At 38.3% G+C, this 15,314-nt stretch overlaps 1 protein-coding gene and 1 long non-coding RNA gene across 2 annotated transcripts; both read left to right on the top strand.

The window, feature by feature from the left end:
- The first annotated feature begins 1,139 nt into the window (after positions 1-1,139).
- On the top strand, positions 1,140-4,914 carry LOC112185839 (shikimate kinase, chloroplastic). Its single transcript, XM_024324165.2, has 11 exons — positions 1,140-1,317; positions 1,583-1,857; positions 2,619-2,677; positions 2,829-2,883; positions 2,964-3,036; positions 3,391-3,478; positions 3,766-3,848; positions 3,948-4,077; positions 4,174-4,252; positions 4,344-4,408; positions 4,551-4,914. Exons 2-11 carry the CDS (start codon positions 1,647-1,649, stop codon positions 4,608-4,610), a joined length of 903 nt encoding a protein of 300 aa, XP_024179933.1. The 5' UTR covers positions 1,140-1,317; positions 1,583-1,646; the 3' UTR covers positions 4,611-4,914.
- A 6,405-nt stretch (positions 4,915-11,319) lies between these two features.
- On the top strand, positions 11,320-13,438 carry LOC121051469. Its single transcript, XR_005805797.1, has 3 exons — positions 11,320-11,355; positions 12,294-12,382; positions 12,805-13,438. It is a non-coding gene; the product is annotated as an uncharacterized LOC121051469 (long non-coding RNA).
- Positions 13,439-15,314: the final 1,876 nt, after the last annotated feature.

Here is a 15,314-nt window from a genome sequence, read left to right as displayed (position 1 = left end):
GGTGGGAGAGTGCCCTCATTCCGGCGCCAAACTAGTTTTTGTCAATGTGTGCGTTGGAGTTACATGGATAGTCAAACTACTGACTACTCATATCACTACACGGCTGCAATCCGTATATAAAATCAGCGTTGCGTTTCGACATTGCTGCTCTTGCTTCATTAATTCTTTGTATTTCAGATCCAATTTTCGCATATTTTCCTTTCTCATTGTTTATTTCTTTTATTGATGCTTTTTGGCATCATTTCGTTGTAATTTTTCAATTTCAATAAAGGGCTGATCTCATTTGACTCAAAAAAGAAGAAGGAACAAATAGAAAAAAATGGAAAAAGAAAGACAAAGATCAGAGGGAGAAGGAAAGAGAAAATGAGTACCAAAAAAATAAAAACTTATAAAAAAAATAAAAAGAAAGAAATAATAAAAACAATAGGTGAAGAATATAAGGAATAATTTTTGGTTTGATTAGGTTCAGTTCCAAAGACACAAAAATAAAAACCGAACCAGAACTATTTTGTTCAATTTTGTTTAATACCTATGGTTTGGTTTTCCACCCATATTTTTTTTCGGATTTCTTTTATGCGAATCTAATTCTACATCAAACATAGACTGACTGGACAATCGTAGAAACTCAAGATTATATTAAGTTAGTTTACCAATAGTCCAATACAGAACCTCTGTCTACCACTTTGTCATAGTGATCTACTAAATTTATTTATATATTAATATACCGTAAATAATTTATAAGAAGAAATTTAAAACACTAACATACACTTATACCAATATAAATAGATGGAAGAATTTTAAGAAAATCATAACAAAAAGTGGAAAACAGTCAGATTTTGCACCAACCCACTAGAAAAAAAGCATGTATTTACGCACCTAACCCCAGTATATCCTTATGCCACCAACCCTAAAAGCCCACTCATTCTCCCAAAAGGGGTTGGTAAACACCGTGAGCTGTTGCTATCGGCGAGTCACAGCCGCTTCACACTCTTATCCACAATCCCACGTCACCTCAATACCCTCATATACCCTAAATCCCAACAATGCCAGTATCGGAGTATATCCCAAATACTCTTTAAAATAGAGAGAGAGATAAGACCTGCCCCGCGCGCCCCCCTCCCCCCCCCCCCCCAAATAGAGGCACAGACCAACCGTGCCCCAACTGGTCACTTTATCACGCGACTCGGAAACACACACACACACGCTCAGCGACGCCTTAAATATTTGTTTTGCGCGGAGAGGAAGCAGAAACGAGCGACTTCAAATACCAAAAACAACGGCCTCAAATCCAGCGTAGATTCCGCTTCTGTTTTCCAGGTACAAATTTTGTGTTTTCCAATCTGGGTTTTCGGCTTTGATTTCAGTTCTGTTCTGTCACAATGGAAAAAAGATTTGGTCTTTCATGCTACCTTGCATTGTTTTTTCTTTTCTTTTCTTTCCTGAATGAAGTGTTTTGGCAATCTGGGATATGATTGATTATGTGTGACGATGCAAAAGATTGAATCTTTGATGCGAGTTGAGGACAGGGCAGCAGTGGTGTTTTGTTGAATCTAATTTGGAATTTGGTGGCTCATTTCTGCAGTGAAAATCATTAGTGTATATATAAATCAGGTTTGGTTGTTGAGATTTGGCTGGTGGGATTTTCTATGGAGGCCAGAGCTGTGGTGAAGGGGTTTCAGTTTTGTACATGGATTGATTCAGAGAAGGTGAAGAGGAGACCCCCGAGTGGCTTGGCGCGGTTCTCGAGGAGATTGAAGGAGGAGCAAAGCAAACGTCATGTGCTTGTTGCAGCAGCTCACCTACCGAAATCGAATCGGCATCGACATGTTGCTGTGGATTACAACCACTGGAATCCAGGTAGCTAGAAGCATTTGATCCTCTTTGTTATTGTCTATGTTTTTTTTTTTTTTAAAACTGTTGAGAATTCTTGATTTATAATGTTTGTTTAGAGAGATTTCGGATTAATTTCGAGCATTAAAACTAAAAAAGGATTACAGAAAGAAGACAAATTTGCAATTAGCTTTAACGCATTAATTCTTAACCCCGAAGTTGAGACATGAGCTGTTGTAATCATCAACCTAACTCACGGTAGGTGATCCCCTTGTAGTTGTTGAGAAAGCTTCAATCTTAGCCATTGCTGCAGTACTTGCATTAAGATTGAACAAAAATAAGAGGGAAAAAAAAATCAAACTTTTAGAAAGAGAGATATAATTGTTTTCTGATAGAAAAAAGTTTGTCGTCATCATCTAATAATTTGGGTTGAATGAACTTTCTTTGTTTGAGTCTCAATAATGTCACTGGGCCTAGTAGAATTGATTGTCCTTGGATTGAAGTTCTACTGTACTGACAACATATCCTAATGACTTGGGCTTGAGGATGAATTTTTATGATGTTTTATTGCAATCAAAGGAAATTAAAAGAAACATATTTTTGATACTTGGGAGATGAAAAAAAATTTGATTTATGCTCATTTTGATGGGCACTCCTGGCAAAAAAATTATTCACCATCTCTCACTCCCTTCCTCCTCTCATGTATATCTGCCTGCATGTTAAATTCATTTTCTTTTCAGTTCGAGAACTAATTTTTTTTTTTTCCGTTTCAAATATTACTTGTGTAGCTTCACCAGTGGAATCTGGAAACTTTCATGCTCATTTTGATGAATCTTATGTTCTGAAGGTAAGATACGCCTATTTTGATATTAATAATCGCTGTGCATATCTCCTGCCAAGTAAATCTGTATATTTTGGTCTGAAGATAATAAGCATCCACATGCATAACTTGAACAGTTTTGGGTATATATCTTACTGAAAGTTTATAAATGTTGCAGACTAAGTCCCAAGAGATTGAGCCATACTTAAAGGGACGCTGTATATATCTTGTTGGTAAGTCCGTTTGTAAGCCCTCTATCTTCAGTTAATAAAGTTATGACCCCGTACCTGATGAAACTATTTCTGAGTTGCAGGTATGATGGGCTCTGGGAAAACAACTGTTGGCAAGATTTTGGCACAGGCACTTAATTATTCATTTATTGATAGGTTTGTACTCGTTCTACTTTCAAGTTTGTATTTCATACAAAAATGTGCGCGCTTCATCTGATTTTCTGTTATGGCGTATTCTTTCCAAGTCTATTTGAAGCCTTAATGGGAGCAATAAATTTTCGAGTGTTATAGATGAATGCTAGAAGTTAACTAAATGAAAACTGTAGATCATGGCATTGGAAATACTTGTGACCCAATGAGTTTGATTCGTTAGGAACATAGCATCACTATACTGGAATTGTCAGAAAGCTGAACTATGCCTTGCATGATTGTCTTGATGATCTACTTGCTAGGTATATCACATTTTACTGAGTAGTATTTTGCATTTTGGCATTCTTGTTGGTGCTACAGTGATACATTCGTGGAGCATGAGGCAGGTGGAAAAACTGTACCTGAAATTTTCAAGCTCTATGGAGAGGGTTTCTTTAGAGACAAGGAGGTTAGTTGGGGAACCATTTTTGTTTATTGATTTTCTGCAGATTTTCATGTTATGATGCATTGAGAGAGAAACTTTAAGTATCAGTTAGAATTCACACCATTCCGGAGTTATATGTGTATCATGAAACTTTGTAATTGTCAAAATTGGTATCCTATTTCATGTGGCCGCCCTCATGGTGTGAAGGGGAATTGCACCATAAATTCAGTGTGTCATCAGTTATCATGCAATTATAATTCAGTGCTTCTTTCCCTCTTCTATTACTGATACAGTGCATGGTTTATTTTCAGACCGAGGCCCTACGAAAGCTGTCTATGATGCAACGTCATGTTGTCTCTACTGGTGGAGGTGCAGTAGTTCGGCCGGTCAACTGGTATGGTATCATACATACATGTGGTATTAAGTTTTCTTTGTTTTGACTTCTCTGTGTATTGTACTAGTGGTGTTAACAGACTTCTATTTCATGCATCAGGAAATGTATGCAGAACGGGATTAGTGTATGGTTAGATGTACCCTTGGAAGCCTTGGCCCAGAGAATTGCAGATGTGGGAACTGGTTCTCGTCCTCTCTTGCATCAGGGGCCAGGAGATGCATACAGCAAAGTATGTCATATATGTTAAGTTCTCACAAAATAGCCTTCAATTGTATAAATGAAAAAAGTACCGACTAAAAATTGTTACACTTCTCTTTCCATGCAGACCTTTATGCGTCTATCTAGTATTTTCGAAGAAAGAGGTGATGCATATGCCAATGCCAATGCTCGGGTTTCCGTGGAAAGTAAGTGCGCTTTGTGGCCCTTTCTTTTTATCACATAAAACAGAAAAGAGATCAAGTTTAATTTTCATGGTTTGTATTATCTGTTGTGCAGATATTGCAGCCAAAATGGGTTGTAGGGATGTATCCAATCTCTCACCTACTGCTATTGCTCTTGAGGTTTCCCCTCTTTCTCTTGGTCTCAATTTTAGATTCTTAGCTGACAAATGTAAACTGAAGGGATAAGAAAAGAAAGCTGAAGCTACTTTGAATTTGTCTATAGTATTTTCTTATTGATTAGTTTTGCTGTATGGTTTAACAGGCACTTCAACAAATTGAAGGCTTTCTGGAGGAAGAGAGAGGCCGTGCCCGTGTATTTTAAGTTGTCAAACTTCCATGCTGCATCCTTGTGGTATTTCTCGATTAATTATTTTTCCTTTTATCTTCTCTGTAAAATGTGCCATGTTTCTATTTTTAGTAGCGAAACATGGCACAGTATATGTGTCTATTTGTGTTAATGAGGTCGTGCACGCAAAAATGGCAGAAATGAACTATTAAGATTTCTTTTTGATCAAAGAACTATGAACACATTGTAACGTTGATCAAGTTGTAGCTGTATATATTGTATCATTGTTGGTTCAACTGGGATAATAAGCCCAGTATTATACTGCTCACAGTTCAAATTTCCTTTTGTTTGGTTGTGATACGATATAGTATACAATACCCAGTTTCACTTGACAATTGTCCGTTGGATTAAGATAATACTCGATTACTACGAGTTCAAAGATGTGTATTTAAAAGTTTGCATTGCATAATAATTGCTGAAAGCAACTTAAAGATGTAGTACTTTGTAGCACGCTGTTGTGGCGCTTTTACTCCACTTAACTTCTGATTTTACCCAACCTCTTCAATCTCATACTTATGTTTGTAACTGTTGAAAAACAAAGACATTCAAAAATTGAAAGATGTTGATCAAGTATATAGGTTATTTACTGGCTTAACATACGTGTTGAAACTCGAACATGTTCATCAGAAAGGAGGATCTAGGAAATGAGCTCTGAGGATGAGAGAATGAAATGTAGGAGGGGGAGGTTGGTATTGGTATAGGTTCCGAGTATGGCCAGTATTTGTGCTATGGGAGCCCTTGATGGCAACTCTTATGGTGTGGGTGCCTTTTCTTTTTCTTTTTCTTTTGGTGTAGTCGTGTTCCCACTCTTAACTTCTTCATCTGGCACTATATCATTTAATTTAAATACAAACAAAACCTCATCGAGTCAAGTCAAACACTAAACTCCATCTATGATCCATGACCTCGATTTTGAGGTCGACCAAAGAAGAAACATGAAAGAAGAGACCCGACTCTTCCAGTCTTAAAAGGGCATGAAAAGAAGAATGCTTTCCAGTTGTAGAAACTGGTCATGTAATGGATACTTATCCTAACAATCATAATGCCTCAAGTTCAACCAACCAACGCAATCATTCACAAACCGAACTACGCCACATGTCAAAAAACTGCTGCAGAGCCTGCAAATGTCACTGCGACAGAGTCGTGGCTCTTTGATGGACTCCTGCGGCCAAATTAGTCACAGCAGGTATGGCTAGTCTCTTCTAGAAACGTCTGCAGCTCGCATATGAATAGCGAATACAGGGTGGTTACTTTGCCGTGAACCTCTCCTAGAGACGAGCTACCACTCCTGAGACTTCCCTTCCAAAGTTGAGAGAAATATCCTGGACTGAAAGGCTTTGTTGTTGTCATCCGGTATTACTACATACACAATGTCCGACTGACTACGTTTGTTCAACTACAAAATTTGAGTAAAGTATTATTAGAACTGAGATTGTATAGATTTCAATGCAACATTGGATTTGGATTTCAATATTTTGGCATGTAGGAAATGTGGTTCCATGATGGTAACTAAGGATCAAATAAAAACAACAGACATACGAAGGCAAATGAAACATAATCAATTTTGGATGTTGTCTAGTTACTAGACTACCCCGAACCTCTCTTGTCTCTCTTTTAACTAATGATGGGCTTTCTTATCCTCACCAAGTTTTCATTATTTCGTTGTTGTAGTTTTGCTTGGTATTCATATTAGATGTTTCAGTTGTATTTGGTTTATGTACTTGTTTGTGCCTTCTCCCTTTCGGGTTTTCAATTGAAGTATTTTCAAACTAAAAAAAAAAAAGTCTAGTTACTAGCGGCCTACTCACTTACTAGACTTGTTCAGGTGAAACCCTAAGCCTAAATTTGTTTTATTTTCTTACATGAAGAGTTATGTATTCCATTACAGCTATGTACAAATTAAATTCTTTGCATGGGCAGCACCACAATCATTACGAAATATTCAACCTTGATTATTTCCATTCACTACACGCATTCGAGGACTTGATCTCAAATGTGGCTGGGCGTTTTGACCCGAAAACCCGAAAAACCGGCCTGGACCGGCCCGGACCGCCGGGTTCGGGCCGGGCTTTAAGGAAAAAAAACACAAAAATTTGAGGCCCGGACCGTTTAAGAATAAAACGGGCCGGTCCCGGGCCTGAGAATACACCACCATGAAAGCCCGGATAAAAGCCCGAATATGTTATATATGTCATTATGCCACATGCCTTTCTCTTATAGGCTCCACGTTGAGCCTTCTTTCAATTAATAAATATTTTTTTATATTTTTTTTAGTCTTCCTCCTTCTCTCTCCACGTTCCCTCTTTTCCTCCCCCTCTCTCCACACGTCCTCTCCTTCAATTAATAAATATATTTTTATTAGTCTCCTCCTTCTCTCTCCACGTTGGGCCCTTCTCTCTTTTCCTCCTCTCTCCACACGTTTTCTCCTCCAGATTTTCTTCCTTCTTTCTTCTTCTCTTCAATTCTTCTCTTCCCAGATATACCCACCTCCGGCAACCCACATATATCAACACCATCATGACCCACTTATTCTCCCTCCCGCTTCCTCAGCCCCGTCTCCTTCAACGAGGTTCGTCAACTATGCCTTTCTCCAGAGCACGGCTAGTCGGCTACTGTTGCCACTACAGCGACAACCTCAACCAGTCGACCTCCTCAAATTCCTCCATCTAAACCACGACGAATGTGTTTTTGGCCGGATTTCTTCGTCAAATTCCTCGATCTCCTCAAATTCTTCAAGTTCCTTCATCTGTTGATCTGTTTCTAACCGGATCGGTGGTGGATCTTCACCGGATTTTTCAAATCTTGAGATGGTGCAAAAGGCCCGAAAACCCGAGAAACCCGGCTTGGAAAACATCGGTCCAGGCTCTCTCCGGTCCCGACTGCCGGAAAACTTCATCTGAGACCGACCGGAAAACTTCGGGCTCGGTCCCGGGCTCAGCATATTGACCCTCGGGCTGGGACCGTGCCCAGGCCTACTTTCAACAACTTTCCAATTTTGCTGCAGTCCTCTTAATGGATTACAGCTTGCAACTTAAATTTAAGTACCCTATGTAGTTCCCTTGCAAAAGTAGCATTCTGGTGGCATACATGTGAGAAGGAAAAAAGCCGAGAAAAGAAGAGAGTTAGGGGAGGCTGTCAAAGTCCAATGCTGGAAATTGGGAAAGATGGTGAGATCATACTCCAGAAATGTTAAAATTAGTTCTGCTTATAGGAGTTACAGAAGTAAAGGTGGCATAGATTGTGTTGCAATTCACTTATTTCTAACTCATAAAATCTAGCATGAACAAGTTCGTAAAGCACCACTTAGAATAATCTTCACTATATCATTGAACTAGAAATCGAATGACAAGCAAACAAACATACACACAAACATTAGCAGATAGACTAGCATATTTATGGACTAGTAGGAATGCACATTTGATCCTAAACCCTAAACAGAATTGCCTTATTCAAAGTTCTAAAGAACGCATGAAATATAGGAGGCGAAAAGGTACATGGGAAAAGAGGATTTAGGAAATAAAATGGCTCTGAAACTACCACCCTGAGGATGAGAGAATGAAATATAGGAGATTAGGAGGGGGAAAGGTAGCTAATATAGTTGCTCAGTTAGGTCAGTATTTAATGGCACATCTTAATATCTTATGGTGTGGGTCAGTATTTAAGTCAAACACTAATCACCTATGAGCAAGTCCGGACTAATTATCCATGACCTCAATTTTAAGGTCGACCAAGAAGTATGGAAGAGGAGACCCGACAGTCTTAAAGGATCATGAAAAGAGGAATGCTTCCTGTTGTCCAGTCTTAAATGGTTCATGAAAAGAGGAATGCTTTCCAGTTCACTACTACACAAAAGGCTTCACACGACACCTCTCAGACGACGTAACACTGTTTTCCGTGGTGTGAATAATTTCTCATTATTGAGACGACGGTTGTAAAATTTCCGTCTTCTAATATGAATTCAACCAACGGGTGTTTTTCATACTGGAATTATGTATTGCTTCAGAAGACATTTATAAATGGAAGCGTGGTGTGAGGTTAAATGGTTAGAGAAACGGCAAGTTTCGCACCAATTGGCACCACTTCAATTTCCTCAGTATGTAGTGTTTATATGACGGTTACTTTAAAACTGTGGTGTGAATCTATAGATTTGCAAGTCAAAACATGTTCTCGACATTCCCTCCAACATTTCCCTCCATTCTCTCCCCCCAAATTTATTTCCCTCTCACCAGGCAACGTGAGGAGGCAAAATTGAAAATTTTAAAGTGGCATTCAGACAACACTTATATGTAAAACCATTGTCTGATGGCTTGTACATAACTACATATATGCATCGACTAATTGCTTATACAGTTATACATGTGTCCATGCCAAATGAGCCCATTTAGACCAAAATGTACTTGAGAAACAAAGAAAAAGAAAAAAAGAAAAGCCCTAGAAGAAAGCGGCACTCACTCCACAACTACCCAGCCAAGACATGAAGTGAACGCTGGCTGCTAACCCCGATACTGAGAGACCCTCACAAATGCGCTGCCCTTACTTCGACAGACCCCGACACTCTCTCTTCTTCGACAGAGCTCTCTCTCTTCTTCACAAACCCTGACTTCTCTCTCTCCTCGACAAACCCTTCTTCGACAAACCCCAACCCTATCTCTTCTTCGACAAACCCCAACCCTATCTCTTCTTCGACAAACCCCAACCAAAGCTGTCTCTCTTCGACAAACCTCGACCAAAACCATCTCTGCCTCTAGCAATCTGGTTACTCGATCTGGGAAGTAGTGAAGGGAAAGAATTCTCTAGGGTTCTTCAGATCTTTCGGCGATGGTGGTTATTGCTTTAAGGGTGGAGTTGAATCAGAGAAAGAAGACCTCGAATTGCCAGGGTTCGAAATCGGAGTCGGATTAGTTAGGGTTAGGGATTTGCGTCGATTTTTGACAGGCTTCAGGATTTTGATCGCGATTCAGGTTGAGACTACTTCTCTGTATTTTGATTCAAAATTTAGCTATGGGTAACTGGGATTTGAATTTTGTGGTCTCAGTATTGGATTCAAACATTGGAGCTGTGAATTTGAGATTGAAGGCAAAAATGTCAAAATTTGGGCCAAGAAGGTAACTAAGTTGCTACTACTTCAATTAAGAGATCAATAGTGGTTTTGGCTACCATTTTCGGCGATTGCGAAATGAGGGCTTGGCTTTAGGGGTTTTGGTCTTGGCGAGGTTCGTCCACCATCTATGGCAGCAGGCGTGACTATGGGAGGTTGCATTGAACGCTGCGTTTTGGGTTTGGGTTCGGGTTCATGTCCGGGAGAAGGTTCTGGAGAGGGACTTGGTGTTATTTAAAGGCACCAAGGTGAAACAGACTGAGGATGTTGCTTCTAGGATCACTACTAATGCCTCGGATGTTGGGCATACTATGTATGCTGTTCTTAATGTGAGTTGAGTCTTTCAATTTTCGAATGGTTGGGTGTGTTATTTGTTATGTGGTTTTTTATTGTTTTTGTGAAAATGACACTGTTGTACCCAATGCTCTGCAGATATCGATTATGGTGGTGAAGATAGTGGTCATCAGCGCTATTTTATCTGGGATTTCAGCTGTGGTGAGCAAGTTTTGTTCGTGTAAAGTCCCTGGTTATGTGCTTGGTTTAGGGTGTTTGTGATTGTGGTTTGGATTTTGGTTGATTGTTAGGTGACTCCATGTATGGCTCTTGTCATTGCTTATCTTAGTGAGAAACTCACCAACGACATCTAACAAAGCCCAGCTCAGCACTGCTGCGCTGTCTGCTTATCTGAATGAGGTTTGTTTATTGTGTTAAATCCCCACTCAATTTCATGTATTGCATTGACGTTATAGTTTCTAATGGTTTGGTTGTGTGTGTTCTGAACTTTCTTGGTTATTTTGTATATAAACGTATTATAGGTCCTCCCTGCAATTCTATTTGTGAAAGCAAGCAATGCAGAGTTGTGGGAGAATATAGGTTTAAGAAGCTTGCTTACACTGACCTCTGTGACCAATTTGAAAAAGAAGAAAATGAAGGCAGTTTTTCCTCAGGTCACACAGATTATATATTTTGGAGGGCTTTCTATGCTGTGTGTTGCTCCAATGGTGTTGTGTAGTAGTTCAATCGATATCTTTGGCATAGATAATCCAATTCAGGTAATATTATCTGATGCTTTTTCTTTGTGGGTGTTAATGATATGGTATAAATTTTACTTTTTTATAATATTATTGAATGACTTGGTTTGTATACAGGTATTTGAAATTTTTAAATCTCCTGAGCTTTACTATATGTTCTTGAAGGCAAGACAAGGGAACCACTATTTTTATTTGGTGAAACCTTCACTACTATACTTTACATGCATCTTTGTAAACTATATACTAATCAGAGTTGAGGTAAACTAAAGTTACTTTAGTAAGTTTTAAGTGTTTATGTTTAGCAGACCTTTACACTTAGTATTTGGTGGATGAGACAAAGTTTTTTAATTTTTTTTGTGGTTGATTGGTTTCATTGTTGATGCCCAATAGATTGTTTAAGATGACTTGATTAAAGCTTAACTGCATATGCTCATAGGATCATCTCTCTGGCTTTCCCACTCTCTCTGGTTCTATCTGGTTGGCGTTCAGTTTTTATGTAAGTTCTGTTGCTAATTGATAATTGTATGTGTTCTTAGTTGAAAGCTGGCATATTAAAAGGACTGCCCTTGTGGTGTGGAAACCTCAATTTGAGGTATAATGTGCTGAACTTTTAGAGAGTAAGTGGATCCCTATAGTAGTTAAAAAGAAGGTAAATTAGGGGGGGGGGGGAAAGATATCTTTTCATTTTTCACATTGATAGCCATTATGACTTTTGCATGCCAATAGGTTTAGAGATATAGGTTTTGCTGCTAAATATTTGTTCTAGTAATGTTTTGCTGCTCATGGTTAAGTGTATAATGGCTTGATTTTTTAACTTAATACATCCATAACAAAATGATTTTTTTTTTGTTTTGCACTTGGTGCATTCTTGGTATTCCTTTTGCTGTTTTGCATATAGCTTTTGCATTTGTATAGTTAGTTTCATTCTTTTAATCTTGATGGCAAGAAGGAATCAGTATGTTGTGTTTCATGACCACGGTCTTTTTAAGCATCTCCAAGCAGTTACATTCAATTGATAACTAATTGTTCATCAGGTGTAATGACTTCCTGTGGATAACAATCTTCCTTATTTATGATTTCCAATGAGAAGTATAGTTTATGGTAATCTCCGGTATTCATGATATATGTCCCTTAGTTCAAGTCTTCAGGACCATTTACATATTCAGGTGCAATAAGTCCTTTCTCATTATTCTTTTTACCCAGTTCAAGTCTCCTGTCCATATCTTTTCCCTTGCAGCTAGAAGCAAGTATTAAAAAAAAGACCTGAATAGGTCTTTTTTTTTTTTTTTTTAAACTGAAAATGGAGGTCTTTAGAGCTTTGAATTTTTTAATGCAGCTGCAAAGCATATTTCATTGTGAACTTTGTTTTATCAAGGCTCCAAGTTACTATATTTTTACAGAAACTACTGCTATTAATCATGATCTCTTTGCTTATTTATCTAGATACAAACCATTTTCTCCATTGATTTCATTTTATATGACCCTACTATAGTTTCTGATGCTTCCTGTTTATTGTTTTTTCTGCCACAGGAATTGGCCTTGTTTTCCATTAACTTGTTTCTTTAACTGATGGAATACCAAAATGCCAGCAGTACCCGAAGCAATATCTTCACAAAGCGGTATGCATTTTCCTCTATATTGCTATGTTAGAACATAACAGTTCTGTGATTATCATTTACCAAAAATGTAGCAGGCAGGTAGTTACATTTCGGGTTTAGTTGCGCACTTGCCCTTAATTATGTAAAAAATTGAATAGTGGAGCATTCATTGACATGTTTTGACTTTTTAATTCACACTGATGATAATCATAATAATTCTGTTGGGTAAAAATTGATTAGTGTAGTATTCAAGTAGCGCTGCAGTCTGCACTTTTATCAATTATAAGAAGAGCTCCTTAGTTGCTGCTTATTTCTTTCCTTTTTTTGTTTTCTGTAAGGTAGCTATCTATTTCAGCAAATAATTCTTTGTTCTTTTGGATGGAGTCTGTATATAATATGGTATGTAGTTTGTTTGTGTAATATGCACCTATTGTTTCTTTTAGATACAATGCTCTAGAGAGGAGAGAAGCTTGCAAGGGCGGTAAAGAAATAAGCAAGAGAGCTGCCCAATCACAATCAACTGCTAAGGGTACAGCAGCCTTCCAAAGAGCTCATTCCTCTCACAATTCTAGAAGAAATGATGTACCACATTTTGGGAATCAGTTAGTAACATGTCTTTACCTTTTATATTTCTTCCTAAGGATGAAGTCCCAACTAAGCCAAGATTGCCATCAAGTCCATGCCAAAAGCCTGAAATCAGTAATGCCACCACTGATTCCAATTAAAGATGAGCGGGAGAAGCAAGAAAGCATCAATTGTTATATTATTTAGCATGAGAAGAAAAAGAAAACAAGGTGATGAGCTCATGGCCTATAAAGTATGCTGAAGCTCATGGCCTGGAAGGTCTGAAGTGCAATAGGCTTGAAATTTATGTTTGGGGCTGGCCTGACAATCTTTAAGTACATTTTTGGATGTATTTTGCTATGGGAGTTTATTGGAAATACTCCTTTTGTGCATACAATATATTAGCATTGTCAAATCCATTTAGGTACATTTTTGTGGATTATAACAATATTAGATATATATTGATAAATGACTATTTATTTGGTATTTTGATTCCAGCATTGAATATGAATAATTCTTGTCATTGGACAACAAAATGAAAATATGTCAATCTGACGAGGTTTATAGGTTAAAATCAGATAAAGTTTTCTATAATTCACACGACGGTTTCTAATGATATCATTGTCTCAAATGTCATGGTACGACGGTTAGAGTTATATGTGTTGTATGAAAGCACATATACACTGAATTAGTCACACCACATTTATGTTGGAAGAATTGTCGTGTGTATGCAATTTGCACAACGTCTTAAAAATAAAACTGACTTCTGAACAACAAAGAGACAAGGCTAGAATCCTAAAAACCGTGGTATGAATAGAAGTCACACCATGACAAATTTCTGTCGACAGCTTGTCGACAGCATGTCGACAGATCTGCCGATCCATCAGACAACGGATTTAGCTACACACCGTCGACCCAATGATCGGTATACAACGGTTGAAAACCGTCGTGTGACAGCCTTTCATCAGACGACGCCTCGATAGACCACGGAAATGCAAAACGTGAGACGACAGTTTTAAACCGTCGTGTGAAGCATTTTGTGTAGTAGTGGTTGGTCATGTGATGCATACTTGTCCTCACGACCATAATGCCTCCAGTTCAACCTATCAACGCAGTAATTCCGAAAGCAAGCTAGACCTCTATGTCAAAAACTCCTGCAGAGCCTGAAAATGTCACTGGGCTAGTATCCTCTAGACACGTCTGCAGCTCGCATTGTATAGCGAATACAGGGTGGTTACTCTGCCACGAAACCCTCTTGAGAGTTGAGACGAGCAACGACTTCTGAGAAATCCCTTTCAAAGTCTAGACAAATATCCTGGCCTCATAGGCTTCGTGCCTTCATTGTCCTCATCCGCTATTACTAGTTTACTACAGCATATACAAAATGTCCTAGTGACTTGGTTCTTTAACGTACTGAAACATCAGGGTACCACTAATTAATTCAAAGTAATGTAGGAATGTGGAACTATGGAAGTATAATTAAAAGTTCAGAACTGAGATATTCATTCATGACTTGTAAGAGAATTGGTTGCAGGATTGTAATAGAGTAGTGAGAGTACAAAAGATGATGAGCGAAAAATAATCAATTTCAAACGTTTTAATTACACTTGTTCAGGAGAACCCTAAATTTGCTTTATTTTCTTAAAAAAAGAGTTACTTATTCCATTACAGCTATGTACAAATCAAAATTCTTTGCATGGGCAGCACCACATGCAATCATTACGAGAAGATTCAACCCTGATGATGTCCATTAATTACATGGAATCGAGCATGTCACCTAATCTCAAAGATGCTTTCTGGGCTTTTCAATTTTGCTGTAGTCCCCTAAACAGATAAACAGCTTGCGACTTGATTTAACGTCTCATATGTTGCTCCTTGCTGAAGTAGCATTCTGGTGACATACCTGTGAGAAGGAACAGACCAGCATAAATCCTGTTACTAAAAATTAGCAGGGGCGGATCTAGGATTCGAAAATAGGAAGTGCTACATATTTATGTGTCCCTTTGGGCGAAGCCCAAAAATTTTTTTTTAGTACAATTATGCACAGGTGTGTGAATACAAGAGTGGGGAGATGAGAACCTGAGAGTTCAAGTGTTCAAAGATTGAATTTAGTCCGTAATTTAGGCGTTTTTGTGAAGAAGAAGAATGAGAATTTGTGATGGACATAGAGAATGGGAGAGCCAGAGAGAAGTTTGACTTCGATAATGTGAGAGTTCGGGTGGGTTTCGTTAAACAAACATACATCATATATATAGATTTTTTTTTCAACCCAAAAGTTTGTTCTGAATATAAAGCCATGGATAGGACGAAATAGCTAGCAAATAAACCCAAGCCCAATCTGCAAACTTAACTCTATAAACTTGAACTGATTACTCGACATTCGAATGAG

This window comes from Rosa chinensis, chromosome 2, assembly GCF_002994745.2.
Source record: "Rosa chinensis cultivar Old Blush chromosome 2, RchiOBHm-V2, whole genome shotgun sequence".
NCBI classification, from domain to species: Eukaryota; Viridiplantae; Streptophyta; class Magnoliopsida; order Rosales; family Rosaceae; genus Rosa; species Rosa chinensis.
This window is presented reverse-complemented; position numbering and strand designations above follow the sequence as displayed.

What these genes read in the sequence shown, in the direction of transcription:
- LOC112185839 (XM_024324165.2), top strand. Translation starts at nt 1,647, where the DNA reads ATGGAGGCCAGAGCTGTGGTGAAGGGGTTTCAGTTTTGTACATGGATT. An exon ending in ACGCTGTATATATCTTGTTG is followed by an intron (nt 2,884 to 2,963) that starts GTAAGTCCGTTT and finishes TCTGAGTTGCAG; the next exon opens with GTATGATGGGCTCTGGGAAA. An exon ending in CTACTGCTATTGCTCTTGAG is followed by an intron (nt 4,409 to 4,550) that starts GTTTCCCCTCTT and finishes ATGGTTTAACAG; the next exon opens with GCACTTCAACAAATTGAAGG.